Source organism: Tamandua tetradactyla, chromosome 18 (assembly GCF_023851605.1).
Source record: "Tamandua tetradactyla isolate mTamTet1 chromosome 18, mTamTet1.pri, whole genome shotgun sequence".
Taxonomy (NCBI): Eukaryota; Metazoa; Chordata; class Mammalia; order Pilosa; family Myrmecophagidae; genus Tamandua; species Tamandua tetradactyla.
The window spans coordinates 59,192,556-59,211,027 of NC_135344.1; the positions used below are offsets into that span (position 1 = coordinate 59,192,556).

The 18,472-nt window shown below is 40.1% G+C and overlaps 1 protein-coding gene across 14 annotated transcripts in view; it reads left to right on the forward strand.

Annotated features, from left to right (window-relative positions):
* OSBPL1A (oxysterol binding protein like 1A) overlaps positions 1–18,472 on the forward strand; it is a 264,203-nt gene that overhangs the window by 175,331 nt on the left and 70,400 nt on the right. For 13 of the 14 annotated variants that reach the window (XM_077135758.1, XM_077135756.1, XM_077135759.1 and 10 more), the window contains one exon: positions 16,783–16,939. In XM_077135758.1, coding sequence (XP_076991873.1) covers positions 16,783–16,939 — 157 coding nt within the window. Of the gene's footprint in view, positions 1–16,782; positions 16,940–18,472 lie in introns of those variants that run through there. The other variant, XM_077135771.1, reaches the window with a different exon arrangement.

Genomic DNA, 18,472 nt, shown 5'->3' on the forward strand with positions numbered 1-18,472 from the left:
AACAGGCCAAGGAGGAGAAGGTGGTGTGAAGACACGCTCACTGGAATGGTATAGCCATGAGCCCAGGGATGCTGGGTGGCCGCAGAGCTGAAGGTGGCAAACAGACTCCCCTGGAACTTCCTGCACATACACAGCTCTGCCAACCCCACGAGTTTGGTCTGGTGAAACTGATCTTGAATTTTGGCTTCCAGAACTGTCTGAGAGAATAAAATTCCATTGTTTTATGCCACTGGTTTGTGGTATTTTCTTACAGCAGCATCAGGAAATAGGGTTATGTGTAATGTCTGTCATTCTCTGGAAGGACTTCCAGTGACTGCCCCATTGCCTGCAGGTGAAAGTCCAAACTCTGTGACCCAACCCACTTTAAAGCCTCAACTCTAACGATAATATTTTTCTCACTGGCCACCCTCATTTCTCACTATCCCAAAATTTCTGGGACCACATCCCGGACATCCAATGTCCTCTCTCCCTGCCTTAGACTCCTCTTCTTTCACAGTGCAGCTCAGATGTCATCTCTGCTGTGTCATTTGCCCTGATACCCCTCGGGGTTATTTCTTCCCCCTTCACCACACTTTGTGTGGACGTGTTTACATATGTGTCTTTTAGCAGATTAGATTTTGAGTCCTCAGAGGTCTCATTCATCCCTCTAAACTGTTTCAGCAAGTAGCCCTGTACCTGCTGGCTGGTGGGTACTCAGTAAATGTTGATTTATTAAATAGAAGCCATGTGCAAATACTTTGTTTTATGGTTATGGATTATTCTGTCACTGGTCTTTAGTTCTAGAAGTGTTTTCTTTATAAAGTATATTCATATGAGACTTTCTTAAATGCAGTTTTGAGAAGGGATGTCAATAAGACAAACTGGAAAGCTCTGAATTTAGTAGTTGAAAACAGGATCCACATGAGATTTCCGGTAACCCACACACTATAGCTTCCAGAATTCTCCATTTTCAGTTACTTGCACTGATTTTGCAAGTTTTACAAAACAGTGGTCAGTTTAGTTGCTTGGGAATAAGCCAATAATTTTAAGAAACTCTGTCATCAGCAACAGTATACCAATTGGCTAATTTTGACCTTAGACATCAATCAGAGAGATTATGTGTAGAGTGTCTCCGATTCTTGTTGTTAGCTGCCAAGTTTCTGTTTCAAGCTTTCATCAGTTGCTCAGTACACTATTATAGCAGTCTTTTGCCAGCCCCCTCTGGATTCATCCTGATTCTCAGTTTGTAGTTTAAGTGTGGTAGGTATCACTTACTTGTGTTCTTCATGTTTACCATGTCATTTTTGAGTTTGAGAAATTGTGCCTTAAGGCTAAGTAAATATTGTGGCACTGAGATTCTACCCTCATGGCAAGGCAGAAGACAGTTGACGTGATGTTATAAGTCAAAGGGCCATGTAATCTTTTTATTTGGAGGTGGTGCTGGTGATAGTGTCTATTTCTTACTGGCTCATTTCTTCTCATTTCCTTTGCCTTCCTTTATTTTTCCATTCTTCACAGTTCTCTGAAAGTGTGTCTAATATACTGACACTATGTCTAAGGATCTTAAAAATATTGCAGCTTAAGAGGTACAGCTAATTAGATTTGGAAAAGTGGAATACTGTAGAATATTAGATCTAGATGGAATAGTAGTGTTATGGGCTCAAGCTGGAGCTCTGTCACTTCTGCTGACTGTTCTTGTGTCCCATCTCTCATGCAAAATTTGGAAATCTGCAGAATTTTTAAAGTAAAGTCTGATACTACTTTGCTGAAGCTGCTGGAGATCTGTACAATGGAAATAACACAGGCATGAGCCAATACTATGCTGGTATCCATCATCTTCATGAAAACATAACCTGTGTAGAAAGTAGTATGCCTGGTTCTAGGGTCCCATAGCCTTCTCAGTCCACGGGGCTAAGTCCCAGATCTGCTATCAGTGATGGAAAGCAAACCCCTTCAAATCTCTGCATTTCCATTTTCTATAAAATAGAAGTTTTGATAAGAATAGATAATCTCGTAGCTCACTTCCTACTCAAACTTTTGATTAATATAGCTATCATTTCTATGCAGCTGAATTCATGTTTTGAAAAGATGAATATTTGGGAAAAGAATCTTTGGGATATTTGATATTTAGCGTATTTGAAATTGTTGTTTGGGAAGAGAAAAATACTCATTTCTAGTTTTTCATGAATGCAGAACCTTCCATTGTCTTGTGCGGCCATCCTTGAGCCCAGTGGCTGGCATATAATAGGCACTGATGTTTTAAGCTGTCCCCTGGATTCCTTTAAACTTTTCAGAACATACCATAAACACTAAAGATACTAGATTTTGCACGTGCACTTCCTGATCATTTCCTGTTACCTTGAGTAACAGGAGGCCATTATGCACAGTTCTTCCACATCTTGCTCCCTTGTACTATTTGTTCTCAGGTTGGTTTTCGAAAATCATGTAAGAATACATATCAGGATAATTTATAAGAATTGTTGGAATGTTTATTCTGTTTACTTTGTAACCTCTTTTTTCAGCCTTTTAATAGAAAGAAAAACAGACAAATCAGTTACCCAAAAAGGTTCCTCACTCATAAAAGTAGGGTGGGAGGTAATGATACTCTGAATTCCAGAGTGAAGTTTTAAAGTCACATTAATGCCATCACAGCCATTGTTCAATCTGAAACACGTTGAAAATATTCTATGTTCTAATATGGACAGAGCCTTAAAGATCTTGTCCTTTGGGGATTTGTCGTACTAAAACTTTGGCTTAGTTAATCTTGCTATTAATCCTCCTGCTTTAATTGAGAAATTAATCAGGTAAAGATTCCATCTACCGTAAATGCATGTCTGCAGGCTAGAACATTTATTTTATACAATATAGTCTGATTTTCAAAGGTTTGTTTGAAAATAGTGGATTTGTTTTTTTATAAAAACAAGTGTCAGTTTTATAAAAAATAACTACTTATCAACTGAATCCTTTTGAAAGGATTCAAACTGAAACTAGATATGAATAAACAAACCCACTATTAAGTACATACCAAACATTCCATTTCCCATCATTATTTAGTACTGATTTCCTACTTGCCCATCCGAAGTTCAGTAAATAATGTTTCATAAAGCCCATACACCATTTTTCAGGGGCTGATGAGTGTCTTAAAAAATTTGAATGACTTTGCTTTTTACAGAAATCTATTGTGTCTTTAAGGGCAAATGCAGTAGGAAAAAAAAGAATAATGAAAAGCTAACATTGCTTGAAATTTAAGTGTGTGTATTAAACTGCATCTCTTCTGTCTGTTTCAAAAATACATCTGTAGAAAAATCAACCAATGTTGCTTCTCCGTGACTATCTTTCATCAGTGACACTGAAGTGAGAGCTAGTAGAACCAAAATATAGTTCATGCTTCTAGCAGGAGGTACTTTGGCTTAACAGATTTTTGTTTGCTTGCTTGTTTGTTTGTTTTTTTAATTTGAGTAGATGTTTTTTTAATTAAAATTTTTTTATTGAAAATGGTCAGCACAATACTGCCTAATTGTAATGTAATTATGTTGGAACGCTGAATGAAGCTGCATCTGAGCTATAGTTTTTTTTTTCTCTTATATATTTTTGTACTTTTTATTTTTATTTTTGTTTTCTGTGTTATCACTTTATTTCTTTTTCTGTTGTCTTGCTATTTCTTTCTCTAAATCGATGCATATGTACTGAGAAATGATGACCATACACCTATGTGATGATATTAAGAATTACTGATTGCATATGTAGAATGGAATGATTTCTAAATGTTGTGTTACTTAATTTTTTTAATTAATAAAAAAAAAATTAAAAAAAATTTTATTGTACAAAAAATACACAACTCAAAAATTTCCCATTTTCTAACTTTCAAGTGTACAGTTGGTTGTATTAACTACTTTAGCTATCATCACCAGTATCCATTACCCCAGCTTTATCACCTCAAACATAAACTCTGCACCCATTAACCAATAAACTCCTACTTCCCACCATCCCACCTCCTTGGCCCCTGGTAACCTATAATCTAATACCTGTCTCTATGAAAGTTGCTTCTTCTAGATTTTTCATGTAAGTGAGATTATACAATATTTGTCTTTTTATGTCTGCTTTATTTCATTCAACATACTAATATTTATAGCAACATTATTCACAATTGCCAAAATATGGAAGCAACCCAAGTGTCTCTCACCAGGTGAATGGGTAAACAAAGTGTGGTATATACATATGATGTAATATTATTTAGTCATGGAAAGAAATGAAGTTCTGACATATGCCACACCATGGATGAAGTTGTTGGTTTTTGAGGCATGGCTGTTATGTCCTTATATTATCCGAGAGCACTGTAACTGGCATATAGGTGGAATTAATCACCCCCTTTCTAATACTTTTTGCTTTCTGTTAATACATTAATATTTGCCCTAGTAACATTGTGTAGTAAGCAAGGTCTGGCCTGTTTTTTGTTTATATTTGTGAGCAAAAGAAATGAACCTGCAGTTTTAAGATTGAATGAATTATCACCTCAAAATCACTGAGATCTATCCCTGACTTATCATTACAGGGAGGCTTGAAAATTACTTGTATGGGCAGGATTTGACCTTGGTCAGTAAACATCCACGGTGGCTGTGGCCTCTTGGTATTTAGCTAAACATGCTTGAGTCATTAAATATATCTAGAACTATGGACCTCCATATGAACGATGTTATTATATTGAAAATACCCAGATTGGTCTGACTAATGATGTAAACGCCTAGTGAATTGAAAATGGTTTCCTACTGCCAAGCAAGTTCAGTCCAGACTATTTCACACTATGTATATTCCAACCTTCTCCATTCATAATCCTAAAAATAGTTGTGCTTTCCTTTTTTTTTTCAAGTAATTTTTAATTTCATGGGCCCTGTAAATCACATCTGATCATGTTTCTTTCTTTGCCTTTGTTGCTAGAAAGTTAAGTTTGGGATTTCCAGCAAATGTACAGAGCCTGAAGGCATATTGGGATACGACTTCATGCCCTGGCTTCACTTTATATTTTCTTTGTTCCATTGCCATACTTTCATTTTTATTTATCCTATATAGTCAGATTCATGGTTGACTTGTAGACTCATTTCCACCCCAGCTGTCCCTACCACCACCCCATTCTTGGGTCTTCTACTCCTATTGTACTCATTTCATTCCTCCCTGCATCATTGGCTGTTTAGGTTCAAATCCTAGCCTACTTGTTACTACCAGAAAATTTCCTGTTTGGTAACTCTGCCCTCTGTCCCATACTCCTGGTCAACTAGCTCAGCTCAGTTATCACCTCAGCCACATTTCTTCCCTGACACCTTATCCTCCACTCTGTAAAAACAGACTTATCCTTCCTTTGTGGCTCTCACTGTACCCATTCACACTTTTGGTTAGAAACATTTACCAAAATCATTTGTTGCCAAAAATCTGCCGTGGGCAGGGACCATATCTTCATGTTCTTAGAATCCCACCATGCCTTACACAGGAGGTGCTTACCAAATGCAGGTTAAAGGAATATGGGGATGAATTAAGCCATGCCAAAGAAGGTAAATTAGTCAAGATAAGAGTTGAGAAGTGGCCCTTGGATTTTGCATGTGGAAGTAATGGTTGACCTTTGTCAGACTCCTTTCAGGGGAAAGGTGAGAAGAGCCTGATTATATAATAGGGAAAAGGGTAGGGAGCAGGGTGGAGAGGAGTAAGGAGTAAGGGGCAGGGGAAAGAGTAAAGGAGCAGGGAGAAAGACGTAGAAGAGAGATGGACAAGGAGGGGGACAGAGGAGAGTCCAGTGTTACCACCAGGGCAAGGAGCTGATGGTGTGATGGCGCGTCCCTTGGGGGTTAGCACGAGAGCCTCCCCCACAGCAGGTCTTCCTAAATGATTGATACAGGTGAAAGTGATAGGTATTGGGCTTGTATTCACTAAATTTAAATCTTGTTTTGGGAAAAGGTTGTTTTTGTTTCAAAGAAGCTCTTCTGGCCTATATTAAGGTTCTTCGGAGAAACAGAGCCTACAGGATATTCGTGTGTGTGTGTGTGTGTGTGTGTGTCTCTCTCTCTCTCTCTCTCTCTCTCTCTCTCTGTTTTTAAAGAGATTTATTATGAGGAATTGGCTCACATAATGGTGGGGTCTGTCAAATCTGAACTCCATAAGCCAAGCTGCAAACTGGAAACTCCAATAAAGGTGATGCTTAAAATCCTTAGTCCTAATTCAACCAGGAAAAACTCTCAGTTTTGGCTTTTAAGACCTCCCCTGATTGGATGAAGAGATTATCTACATTGTTGAGAGCAGTCTCCTTTGTTGTTTGTAGATGCAAATATCACCTACGAAATATTTCACAATAGTAGCAGGTAGGCTAGTGTTTGGCACCATAACCTAGCCAAGTAGACATAAAATTAGCCATCACACTGCCTTTACCTCTTGCTTCATGTTTGCAGTATATCTGCTGTGGTTATACATTTTTCTTTTAGGTAAGCAAGTTCCTGTGTTATGATTTGTATCTCATATGTAATAAACACGGTATCCTGTATGTTTAATAAATAATTTTGTTTCACTTCATTGCTTTTTTTGTGCCTGCAGCACCAGGAATCAAACCCGGGTCTTTGGCATGGTAGGTGAGAACTGCCTGCTGAACCACTGTGGCCTGTCCTGCTTCATTGCTTTTTTTTTTTGAACGAGTTCTTTAATGCAAGTAACTTTCATGCTAGAACATTGGTTAATTTGTAGATCAAAGATAGAAATATTAACCGTCAAAAGAGGCTGAGGAATAATTTTCAGTCTAGGATATCTATGGTTCTCTAGGTTAGACAAAGAAGCACATACAGGAAACCAAGTGACTTGTTTTTTAAAATCGATTTTTCAAAAATTCCCTTAACTTCTTAAAACTTTGAATTTGGACTTGGGAAAGACTGCCTTATACTTATCTGGCTTGTTAAGCGATAAGAAGTATTGGAAATGCATATCTATCACCCTGTATGGCAAAAACTGCACATGACTAATATGACAGCTGCTTGAAATAGAAAAGCAATAAAATGACTTCGTACTTTTATGACACATTTGATTGGTAATATAAAGCTGTTTCTTAATTTCATTCTGTCATCACGGTGATTTGTGTAATTATTATTTCATCTATCTTTTTAAACAATGGATAACCTAGAAGATGAACTTGATGACCACCATTCATTTTTATTGTTACCAGCCTTCACACACTCATTGCCTTTTTTTTTACTTTTTTTTATTGTATAGTATAACATATATACAACGCAAAGAAATAAAAAAACAATAGTTTTCAAAGCACGCTTCAAAAAGTAGTTACGGGATAGATCCCAGAGTTTGTTGTGGTTTACCATGATCCTCTCATATTTTTCCTTCTAGCTGCTCCAGAATATAGGCGGTTAAAGGGTTTGAATACTTTTTTATCATCACAATCGACTTTTTTTCCTTCTTTTTTTTGTGAACAATAACATATATACAACCCAAAACTATTAATTTCCAAACACAGCACCACAGTTAGTTGAAGAACATATTTCAGACTTTGACATGGGTTACAATTTCACAATTTTAGGTTTTTACTTCCAGCTGCTCTAGAATACTGGAGACTAAAAGAAATATCAATTTAATGATTCAGCATTCATATTCATTTGTTAAGTCCTATCTTCTATGTATAATTCCACCATCACCTTTTATCTTTCTATACCTCTCTTTCTTTGGGGTTGTTTGGCCTATGGCAATTCTAATTTTTGATATTGGAAGTGTCTGTCCCCAATCTGTGGGGTTGGGAGATGGAACTATCTGATGCTCTGGGGAGGCTGGGCTAAGTGTCAGGACTTATCTGGACCAGGGACCCATTTGGAGGTTGTAGGTCTCAGGCAAGTTACTCTAGTGCCTAGAACCCTTTTGGAATCTTATCAATTGCCCTAGGTGTTCTGCTGAAATTGTCCTGGTTGGGGGTTGGCAGGTTATGATAAGTTGCATAAGAGCAACCTCCAGAGTAGCCTCTCGACTCTATTTGAACTCTCTGCCACTGATACTCTATTAATTACACTTCTTTTCCCCCATTTGGTCAGGATGTTATTGTTGATCCCACAGTACCTGGTCTGGATTCATCCCTGGGAGTTCTCTCCCATGTCACCAGGGAAACTTTCACCCCTGGATGTCATGTCACACATAGTAGGGAGGGCAATGATTTCACTTGCAGAGTTGGGCTTAGAGAGACTGGGGCCACATCTGAGCAACAACAGAGGTCCTCTAGAAGTAACTCTTAAGCATGCCTATAGATAGTCTAAGCTTCTGTGCTCCTACATAAGCTTCACAGGAGTAAGCCTCATTATCAAGGGCATGACCTATTGATTTGGATGTCCCTAAAGTTTGGCACAACATCAGAGAATTCCCTGATGGTAAGAATTAAAAGTTCCATAGTCTTTCTCCCCTCCATCAGAGTACTTTGCCAATACTTTTTGATTATCTGGTTAATATGCTCTAGGATGTTTCCAGGCATTACAATAATCTATACAGGATTAAAGGACCTCTTTCTCATTCTGTGCTCTGTTTTTCAGTTGTTCAAATGAGCTATACAGTGAGGTTGTATTGGATTATGGACTACAGAAAATTTCAGTTCCAGATCAAATAAACTTTTCTTCCATTGGTCTCAAAGAGTATGTGTGCTTCTAAAATATAGACACTGTCTTCCTTACCCCTATGTTCTGAATTACTTTAACCCCAACCTGTTCAGTTTCATTCTTATCTCTAAATATCAGGTTATATATATAAAACTGCCTCTCAGAATCCAGAAATAATAATCACCACTCCAGACTTAATGTGTCTGCTCTAAAAGCTTGCAGTCTAGGCCTCTGTTTTCTTATAAGCATTTTCTAAAGGTGACCATAACTGTTGTTTTTTTGTTTCTGGCATATTTTGTCTCACCAAATGTCTCACATGTTCATTCGCATTGTTGTATGCCTCACAACATTGTTCGTTTTTGTAGCTGCACAGCCTTCGTTCATAAGTATAAACCATCATTCACCATTCTACTTCTCCATCAGTGCATCCTTCAGCCACCTACATTCATCAGGAATCATGTAGAGGGCCCAAAGTCCACAGTCCATCAACATTCTCAGTTTTAGATGGTTTCATTGTTCCCAAGAGACAGAAAACCAATAATCACACCCTCACTGAATAGGAAATCTAAACTTCCTTTTAACTCTCAAGTTCTCTTATTTACCTCTGCTGTTGCTGTTTTAGTGCTGATGGTTTCCTTTTGAACATAGCTCATAGCATTCAATGGCAGTTTTCCCCCAGTACCCTGGATTTAAACACTCTTTATAAAAGAATCTTATCTTAGAAGTGTGAGTCAGTGGGACACATATGTCTATACAACCCCTTTCAATCTTGTTCATCTTCAATATGATAATATTACTTCTAGACCCACTAGAGAGTCACTTTCGCTCCTATCTATTCCCTTACATTGGAGTTCAACCTCATGAGCTAACAGTTCACCCATTTCTTGATACTCCTGCTTTCTTTTGGTTACAACTTGCATGGAAGATCTTTTTCCATCCTTTCACTTTTAGTTTGTTTGTACCCTTGTGTCTAAAATGAGTCTCTTGTAAGCAGCATCTAGCTGGATTATGTTTCTTAATCCATTCTGCCAATCTGTATCTTTTAATTTCAAAGTTTAGTTTGTTAACATTCCAAGTTATTACTGAAAAGGCAAAGGCATTTCTTGATTCCACCATCTTATCTTTTTAATTTTATATGTCAGATCTATAATATTCTTTTCCCTCTTACTCCTTGTATTCTTTAAATTACCCTTAGGGGTACTCTTCAATTCTTTGCCCTCCTCCAGACCTCCCTCTCCTGTCTTTTTTTTTTTTTTTTTTTTTTTCAGCTGGCAGAACTCCTTTTAGCATTTCTTGTAGGGCTGGTCTTTTATTGACAAATTCTTTCAGGATCTCCTTTGTCTGTGAAAGCTTTAATCTCTCCCTCAATTTTAAAGGACAGTTTGGCTGGAGAGTTCTTGGCTGGAAGTCTTTTTCTTTTACGATCTTGAATATATCATACCACTGCCTTCTTGCCTCCAGGGTCCTAGTTGAGTAGTCTGAACTCAGTCTCATTTGGTTTCCTTTGTATGTAGTAGATTGTTTTTCTCTTGCCACTTTCAGGATTTTCTGCTTCTCTTCAACATTTGACAGACTGATTAGTATGTGCCTTGGGAAAGGCTTATTTGGATTTATTCTGTTTGGAGTTCTTTGGGCTTCTTTGACTTGTGTATTTATGTCCTTTATGAGGTTTGGGAAGTTTTCCCGCATTATATCCTCAACTACTCTTCTTAGTCCTTTACTCCTCTCTTCTCCTTCTGGAACACCAGTGATTCTTATATTTGTGCACTTTGTTTTATCTGTCATTTTCCTGAGTTCTCACTCAATTTTTTTTCATCTTTTTTGCCATTTGCTGTTTTGAGTCGTCGAAGTCAGTTATCCTGTCATCTCTATTACTTATTCTTTCTTCTGTCTCTTCAAATCTGATGTTGTGTGCTTCTGGTATGATTTGTGTTTGGTCAACAGAGTCTTTAATCTCTGTGATATCTGCTATTTTTCTGTTTATTCTTTGAAATTTCTCTTTCTGCTCTTCTACTGTCTTCTTGATCTCCTTTATGTCATTTGCTATTCCATCTGTTTTATTAAGTAGAGTTGTATGAACATCTTTGATTAGTTGTTCCAGTGTCTGTGTCTCTTCTGGTGTTTTAATTTGGTCATTAGGCAGGGCTATATCTGCATTGTGACATGCTTAGTAATCTTCTGCTGTCCTTCTTGCAGGTAAATATCTTCATTGATTTACTTTGAGAGTTGATTTCTTTCAGTAGTCTAAGGCCTTGTGCTTGCAGGATGGTTGTACAGCAGGGAGCAGGGCATGGGGTGGAGCACTCAGTACAGTGATTTGTTTCAGGGCAGGTATGGGTACAGGCTGGGGACGTTACACTGGTGCTTGTGAATGCGGTGCTCAGCAGCCAAGGAGAATGTAGCTGTGTGGGTACACCGGTCTGGGAGACGTAACCCTGGTATACACTGTTTAACAAAATAAAATTATTTTGTCTGACTGTATAAATACTTAATTTTTTCATGTGAAGGAAATTTGAAGAAGTAGATGTGGAAAAAAACACCCTAATCACCACCCCCAGACCCTGTCAGCGTCTCTGGCTGAGGTTTTGATGTTTCTCCTTGTTCATGTTTCTCCCTCTGGGACTGTCCTCTCACTCCTCTGCCTTGAACACCATTTTCAATATTAAAAAATTTGCCTTTTAGTCCCACTCTCCTCTGTAATCATCTTTCCTGATTGCGTCACTCTGCCCTAGACAACTTCTGACATTTTACTGTACTTGTTTGCTCGTGTTTTTTGTTTGTTTGTTTTTTACCGGAACCAAACTGGTCTTTTCTTTTCTTTTTTTTTTTTTTTTTTTCTGTTTTTTGGTCATTATTTATTATCTAAATAGCCGAATACTAAGTAATACTATTTAATCAGTAATTTGATAGGCATTAGCTGAAAAAGGGCAGAAGCGATTGAAACAGGATAAAAAGAATAATTTACTCATTATGGCCCCAAAGAATCTGGTCTAACTGGATAAAAGTAAAGGTATAGCTAGTCCTCTGTACATGTTCAGAGAGAACTTTGTGAGATTCAGACAAGTTAGAGTATGGATTAGTCCTCAGGATGCCTTTCCATATCTCCTGATTGGAATGACAGATGAGAGCATTCAAAGCATAATGCTCTGTTTCTGAAATGCCCTATTCTTGTAGACACCTCAAGATGCAAAACACAAGGTAAATTAATTGGAAATTTGGTAACTGAAAGGTTTAGGAGGCAAAAGGGTGAGAAAGAAGAAAGGTACACCAGGAAATTTAAAGTGTGTGGGGGGGTGATTTCTGCGCTCTCGAGCAGAACTTACCAAACCCAAGATGGAGGGAGGTGAGTGCGCACATGGGCTTTAGCACAGGCAGCTTTTAAGCTTGAAGGTCAGGTGACGTCTGGAAGGGGCGGTTCATTAGTTCCGGAAGTCAGGTTGGGAGGGGTGACACAGCCTCTGCAGCTCCAGTTGCAGTGCCCTTCCCTGTTCCCCCGACCTAACATTCCAGCCTTTTTGTGATAGTAGGGCGACAAGATCTTTCTGGCTACTTCCTGCTGTAATGGGGCGACATGGGGTTATAGGCTGGAACCGTCATGGCCAGGGGAGTGGGGAGGCTGGCTGTAGGAATCTGGTGAGGAAGGCAGGTGATGATAATGATGCAGGGGCATTTCGCGTTTCGTTGACTGCTACCCAGGATAGTTCCTTCATGCGTCCCTGAAGGAAGTTGAGGAGGCAGGGAGCTAGGAGGAAAAAGAGACGGATTAGGATAGCTGGTCCTAGTATCGGGAGGAGCCATGTCGCCAGAGGAGAAGAAAACCAGCTTAAGGCAGAGTTGGTTCCTTGTTTTCTGTGGTACAGATCGTCTCTTAGTTTGTTTAGGGTTTGAATATTTTGTTCCACCAGACCCGACTCGTTGACATAATAGCAGCATTCCTCTTGGAGGAATACACGCGTTCCTCCTTTTTTGGCTGTCAGCAGGTCTAAGGCCTATCGATTTTGAAGAGTTACCTGGGCTAGTGAGGTGAGTTGGCGTTGTAGAGAGGAGAGGGATTCTGATGTTGATTCCAGGGCTACCTGTAGTCAAGTTTCGAAGTTTTGTGTCCCAGCGCCCCTCCCGCTGTGACACAAAACTTCTACTTTATGCCCCATTAGTGGGCTGGGGCAAGAAAGCATTATTAAGAAAGAATGTGTAATGGGGTACCCTTCTATGAAACATGTAAGTGGCCCAGTAGTTAAGGGGCGCAAAGGATGGCCGTCTATGCCCATAACCATGACCTGGGAAGGAAGGAGTTGACCTGAATAAGAGGGGAGGACAGAAAAGGTAGCCCCTGTGTCCACTAAAAAGGAGGCGGACTTACCCGCTACCTTGCTTGTTGCCCTGGGGTCGACGAGGGTGGTCTGGGTCACTGAGGCTGGGCATCATCAGTCACTGGTGGCCAGGCCCAGGACTGCTAGTGGCAGTTTAGGGGTTGGAAGGATGGGCCCCTCCAAGGCCAGGCGCCGAGGGGCAATCACTTTTCCAATGTCCCTTTGTACCACGGAGAGGGCATGGTCCCTTGGGCAGTTGAGGATTGGGGCACCGGCAGGACCAGTGTCTGTGGAGGCCACGTTTGAAGCACTTTCCTGGTGGTAGATTAGTTGTAGCTGGCTTCGTCTCCGTTGAAGTGAGCCGCAGAGGCGCAATGAGGGATTGGGTTTGTAAATTCGCCCTTCAGCGGTCCCGGGATTCCTTTTCTGCCCTCTCTAGTTCATCATGAGTATTAAAAATTTTAAAGGCCGTGTTTACCAGGTCACAGATAGGGGCCTGAGGACTGTATTCAGTTTTTCTAACTTTATGCCTTATATCTGGAGCCAATTGGGATATAAAGTGTGTGGCTAAAACAGTTTTAGCAGCCTCTGAGTCAGGGTCTAGGCAGGTGTATTGGGAGAGGGCTTCTGTGAGCCAGTGTAGAAAAGCAGCTGGGTTTTCATCAGGACCCTGGGTGATTTCCCTTAGCTTATGGAAGTTTACTACTTTATGTGAAGCTTTCTGCATGCCTATTATGAAGCATGTAAGCACTTTGTCCTGTCTTGTCTGCCTGTTCCTCCCCGCTGGAGTGTTAACCTGATATTCCCACCCTGGCTCTTGGTCTGGCACAGCCTCGGCCCCTGCCGACATGGTGTGGTCATTTATATGCACCTGGTTAGCATGAGCCCTGACTCCATTGAAAATGCAGTCCATTTCATCTGTAGTTAGGAAAGAAGAGCAGATTACATGAATGTTATGCCAGGTTAAATCGTAGACATTAGCTAGATATTGAAATTCCTTAGTATAGGCGGTTGGGTCACTGGAGAATGAACCTAGCCGTTCCTCAATATTAGAGAGGTCAGCTAGGGAGAAAGGGGTATGTACTCAAACTAACCCCTCAGGTCCCGCCACTTCCCGTAGTGGACAGTAAAGAGTTCTTTGAGCGGGTATGAGAGCTTATAGGTGAGGAGGGCAAGGCTGTTGAGGACAGTGGGGGACTGGATGGTGATGGGAGGGAAGGATAAGATGGCTGCTGGAATGCTGCCAGAGTGGGTGGGGTAAGATGGCGGCTGGAGCGCCGCCAGCAGAGAAGGAGAAAGAGAAAGGCAAGATGGTGGCTGGGACATCACCGGAACAGGAGGAGGAAGAGAAGGAGAAGATGGCGACTGAGATGTCACCGAAGCAGAAGTGGGGAGGGAAAGGCAAGATGGTGGCTGGAGTGCCACTGGAGGGAGGGGAGGGTAGAGCAAGGGAGAGGAGGATACAAAGGGAGGGGCGGGAGCAGAGAAGGACAAAAGCCTGGACATAAGGAATTTCGGCCCATTTGTTGTTCCTCTGGCAAAAGTTGCGGAAGTTCGTAAGGATATTAAAATTGAAAGTCCCATCCTCAGGCCAATGAGAGAGGACTGACTGCCCATACTGATGGGTCTCAAAGGAGAAAGGACTGTCCCAGGGGGTGTCGGCATCCCGACCCCCTGAGAGAGTCCTCGGAGCTCTAACGAGCGGGGGGCTCGTCTCCCCAGGGGACGTCTCAGCCTGGTTTGAGGCCCTTTCAGGTCCTGGACCTGAATTTGGGAGGGAAACGAGAAGCGGGGCGTCCCCACAGCTTTTCGAGTCCTGGAAAAAGGGTATGAGGCTTGCGGGCGTCCCCGTTCACCTCAGCCCTCGGAAGAGAACCCGACGTAAATTCACGATTTTCAGAGAGTAATTAACGGACAGGCTCTCTTGGAACAGTGAGCCCCGGTAGCAGGGCTAGGTGGGAAGGGACTTACCCAATCCGTGGTGGATGCAGCAGCGGCCGAAGGCTCCCTTGTCACTGGCCATGTGGAGGAAGGAGGTGAGAGGAAGCCGGGGCACCTCTGGCCAGGCAGGTAGCACCCGTGCTCCTCTCCCGGGTTTCCGGATTTCTGGCACCAGCTGAAAGGTTTAGGAGGTGAAAGGGTGAGAAAGAAGAAAGTTAGACCAGGAAATTTAAAGTGGGGCGGGGGATTTCTGCGCTCCCGGGCAGAACTTACCAAACCCAAGATGGAGGGAGGTGAGTGCCTGGTCTTTTCTTAAAGCAGAGAAAAATTATTTTTAGCTTATGTTTTAGAGTTGTAAAATGGTGTCTTGCTTTTGAATTTAGCATTATGTCAAAAGCATTTTTCACTTTCATTAAATTGTTTCTGTAAATGTTATTTTGAGAACTGCTCTTTTCATTCCGCAGGTGACTCTGTTATTGGCTGTTGAGATTGTCTTTAATTTTTCTTTCGGTAAAATTTTGTGACTACTTGCCAAAACTGACAATGAAAAAAAAAATCTCTTTAAATTTACTATTAAAAAAAGCTATTTCTTTGTTATAAGATACAGAACAAAAGAAAGCTGTTTTCAAGATTCAGGTAAAGTTATATTTACAAAAAGTAAAACTATTTTTTTCTGGCATTGAAAGTCATTCCAGAGCCCCAGGTATATCATCCCAACTGCAGCTATACTTGTCCAGTAGTTACTCTGCTGAATCAGCCTATTGTGATAAAAATCAGGGACCATGGTTTAAACTGAGTTATACAGTGTGATGGGGTGGGTGGGTGGGGGTGGTGAAGAAAGCAGTAAAATATCTTATTTCCTGAACAGTTTAGTAACAATATATGCTAAACAGGGTTGTCGATAAATCTGTTTTGTAAGGAAATTTACTTGAGTATTTGTAACAGTGGTTTCCTTTTTCAACCATGAGGGCATTTGAGTCGACAGTCACCTGCTGCAGATGGGAGTTACAAAGGTTACCCTGCATTTACAATTTAATAAAATTTTGGCACCATCGTAAGCTTTATAGTTTACAGCATGGAAATTGGGTGCTTGGTACTTTGAGCTCAAATATAAAAAGTGTTAAACAAGGAGTCAGAAGACCCGAGTTCAAATCCTGGTTTCCCAACTCATCGACCTTGAGACCATCTCTCCCCACACTTCCTAACCTCAGAGTCCTGCCTCACCTTCATCAAAGCCTCCTCGAGAGGTTGAGACAGGATAAGAGTGTGAACGTGCCTGAAAACTATAATGTGGTGTACAAAAATAAGTTGTCTTCTTATTCTTAAACAGACAGATGGCTCCACACAGAACGCATAGCCAATTGGGAACATGACATTTTCGTCCTAAAAATGCCTGCCTGATAATAAGATAGTAAATGGGTACTTCGGGCTTTAGCTCTTGAATATTGCATTAATTTTATCCTAGAAAAATTATTTTTAAATTATCTGTGCCTTTGTATCTACAGTATACAATATAATTAAACTTCTCCCAAGTACAGCCACTGTAGTTTCTTCATTATATGTGAGTTTTAAAATTGGAATTTTAAAAATAAGTTAGGCTTAAGATGCATTCAGAGAGAAGATAAAAATAGAAATCTTTGAGGGGAACCAACAAATATGATTCCTTAAAGAATTAGGTAGTCTTTGGGAATCCTTTTAAGGAATAAAATCTGTTTAATGGTAAGTTTATATAAGCATTTATCTGTTTCATAAACCCACCTTCGCCCTATTAGCAGGTGTGGGTTCTCTGAAGTCCCCGAGGAGGGAGTTAACAACTGGGTTGTTGAAGGACCAGGCAGATGACTTCAGTTTCAGAGTCGCATGCGTTAGGGAGCCTTCCGTTGTTACTGAAGCCTGGCGCCTAGGTTCCCTTCATTAACCATGGGCCCGTTCTCCCACAGATTCCGAGTCGGAGCAGTCCCTGAGTAGACTGGAAGCAGTGACAGCGCACTCACTCGAAGAGGAAGGAGAGCATCTGAGCAGTAGAAAAAACAGAATGTCTGAAGGAAAAGATTGTGGTGGTGGCGATTCTCTCTCCAATGGTATCAAGAAACACAGGTAGGACAGCCTTTTAAACGTTATCACTATCTTTGTAGTATAAAATAAAATTTGGGTGCAGAAAGAAATGTAAACCTGCTCTTCATTTTTTCTTTGTACTTGTATCTATCTTGCTGTGTCACCTCAAAGGTAGGAGTTAGATTGAGTGCTTTTTCCTTTGTCCCTGTAAGAGGATATCATTTGTATTTGTAGACACAAAGCACGAAACTTGGTTTTGGCAACCATGTTTTTAGGAGGATGCATAAATCCTTTCATTGGCTATTTTAAAAGTTTATTCAGAACTACTTAATTGAAATTGATGCTGGGTTCCTTTTCTCATCATACATCTTTTATGACTCTGCCACCCAATGCTATTTTAGTTTCTAGTCATTCGATCTTCCTGTTGGTTTTTTTAAGAGTGAATGGTAATATTGCCAGCCTGTTGACACAGTTTAGTTAAATTTAAACAGAGACTTTTAACAGGACCCAAGGTTGACTGAACATGCTCATTTTATATTGCCTAATAACTTTAATATGTTTTTATTCCCTTGATCATTTAGTCAAAGAAATTGTCCCAAATGAAAGAGATGTAACAGACACCACAGTTCTCCAGTTTCAGCACAAAGTATCTAGACACAGCGATGTGTGTAAATGCTGGTATTCATAGAGTCAGATATTTCACAGAATTGTCAGTGAAGGATATATCCTATACTACTGTAAAAATCACTTTTGGGGAAAGGAGTTATTAATGGCTAATTTCTACAAAATAGTTTTTCTCTTTTTGTCTGTTTGATGTAGACTGTGTAACCCTAACCCCATTTCTGCAATCATGATTCTGGTCTCAATTATTCTTCTACTGGAAAAAAATATGTAGATCACTTCTCTGACTTGTCCCTATCAACAAAATCTATATTTGCCCCTATCAACAAAAAATTTCTCAGTATGTGTTTATTTCGGAAAATGTAAGTTTTAGATAGTTAAGTGGATAAAAACAGAGTTTTCTTTTGTTCCCTTGAAGGGTTTCCTCTAAATATGCTACTGACAACTCGACTTTGATGGATTTACCATTGCAAATTATGTGAATAACAGTGAGCATCTTCCTAGATTCCCTTCTGTAGTTATTCTCAACTTCTTTAGGAGTCCAGGGCTAAATTCTGTCCAGGAAATGAAATGCTTAATAATAAACTTGGCAGTTTCTACAGATTGCTAAAGAGAAGAGAACCTTCACATATATATATATATATAAAACATATATCATGTTAATCTAGTGAGAACACAGTTGAAATCTTTGGAAAGATAAAAAAAGCCTATAAACATTGGATAGAATTGTTGAAATATCAGAGTAAGGGCTGTTTCACTTGTTACCCCCTCGGTTGTACATACTTAAATTTAGGAAGAGAAACACCAGAAGCATGTTCTAGTTTGCTAGCTGCCGGAATGCAATGTACCAGAAGCAGAATGACTTTTAAAAATGGGAATTTAATAGGTTGCTAGTTTACAGTTCTAAGGCTGAGAAAATGTCCCAATTAAAGCAAGTCTATAGAAATGTCCAAT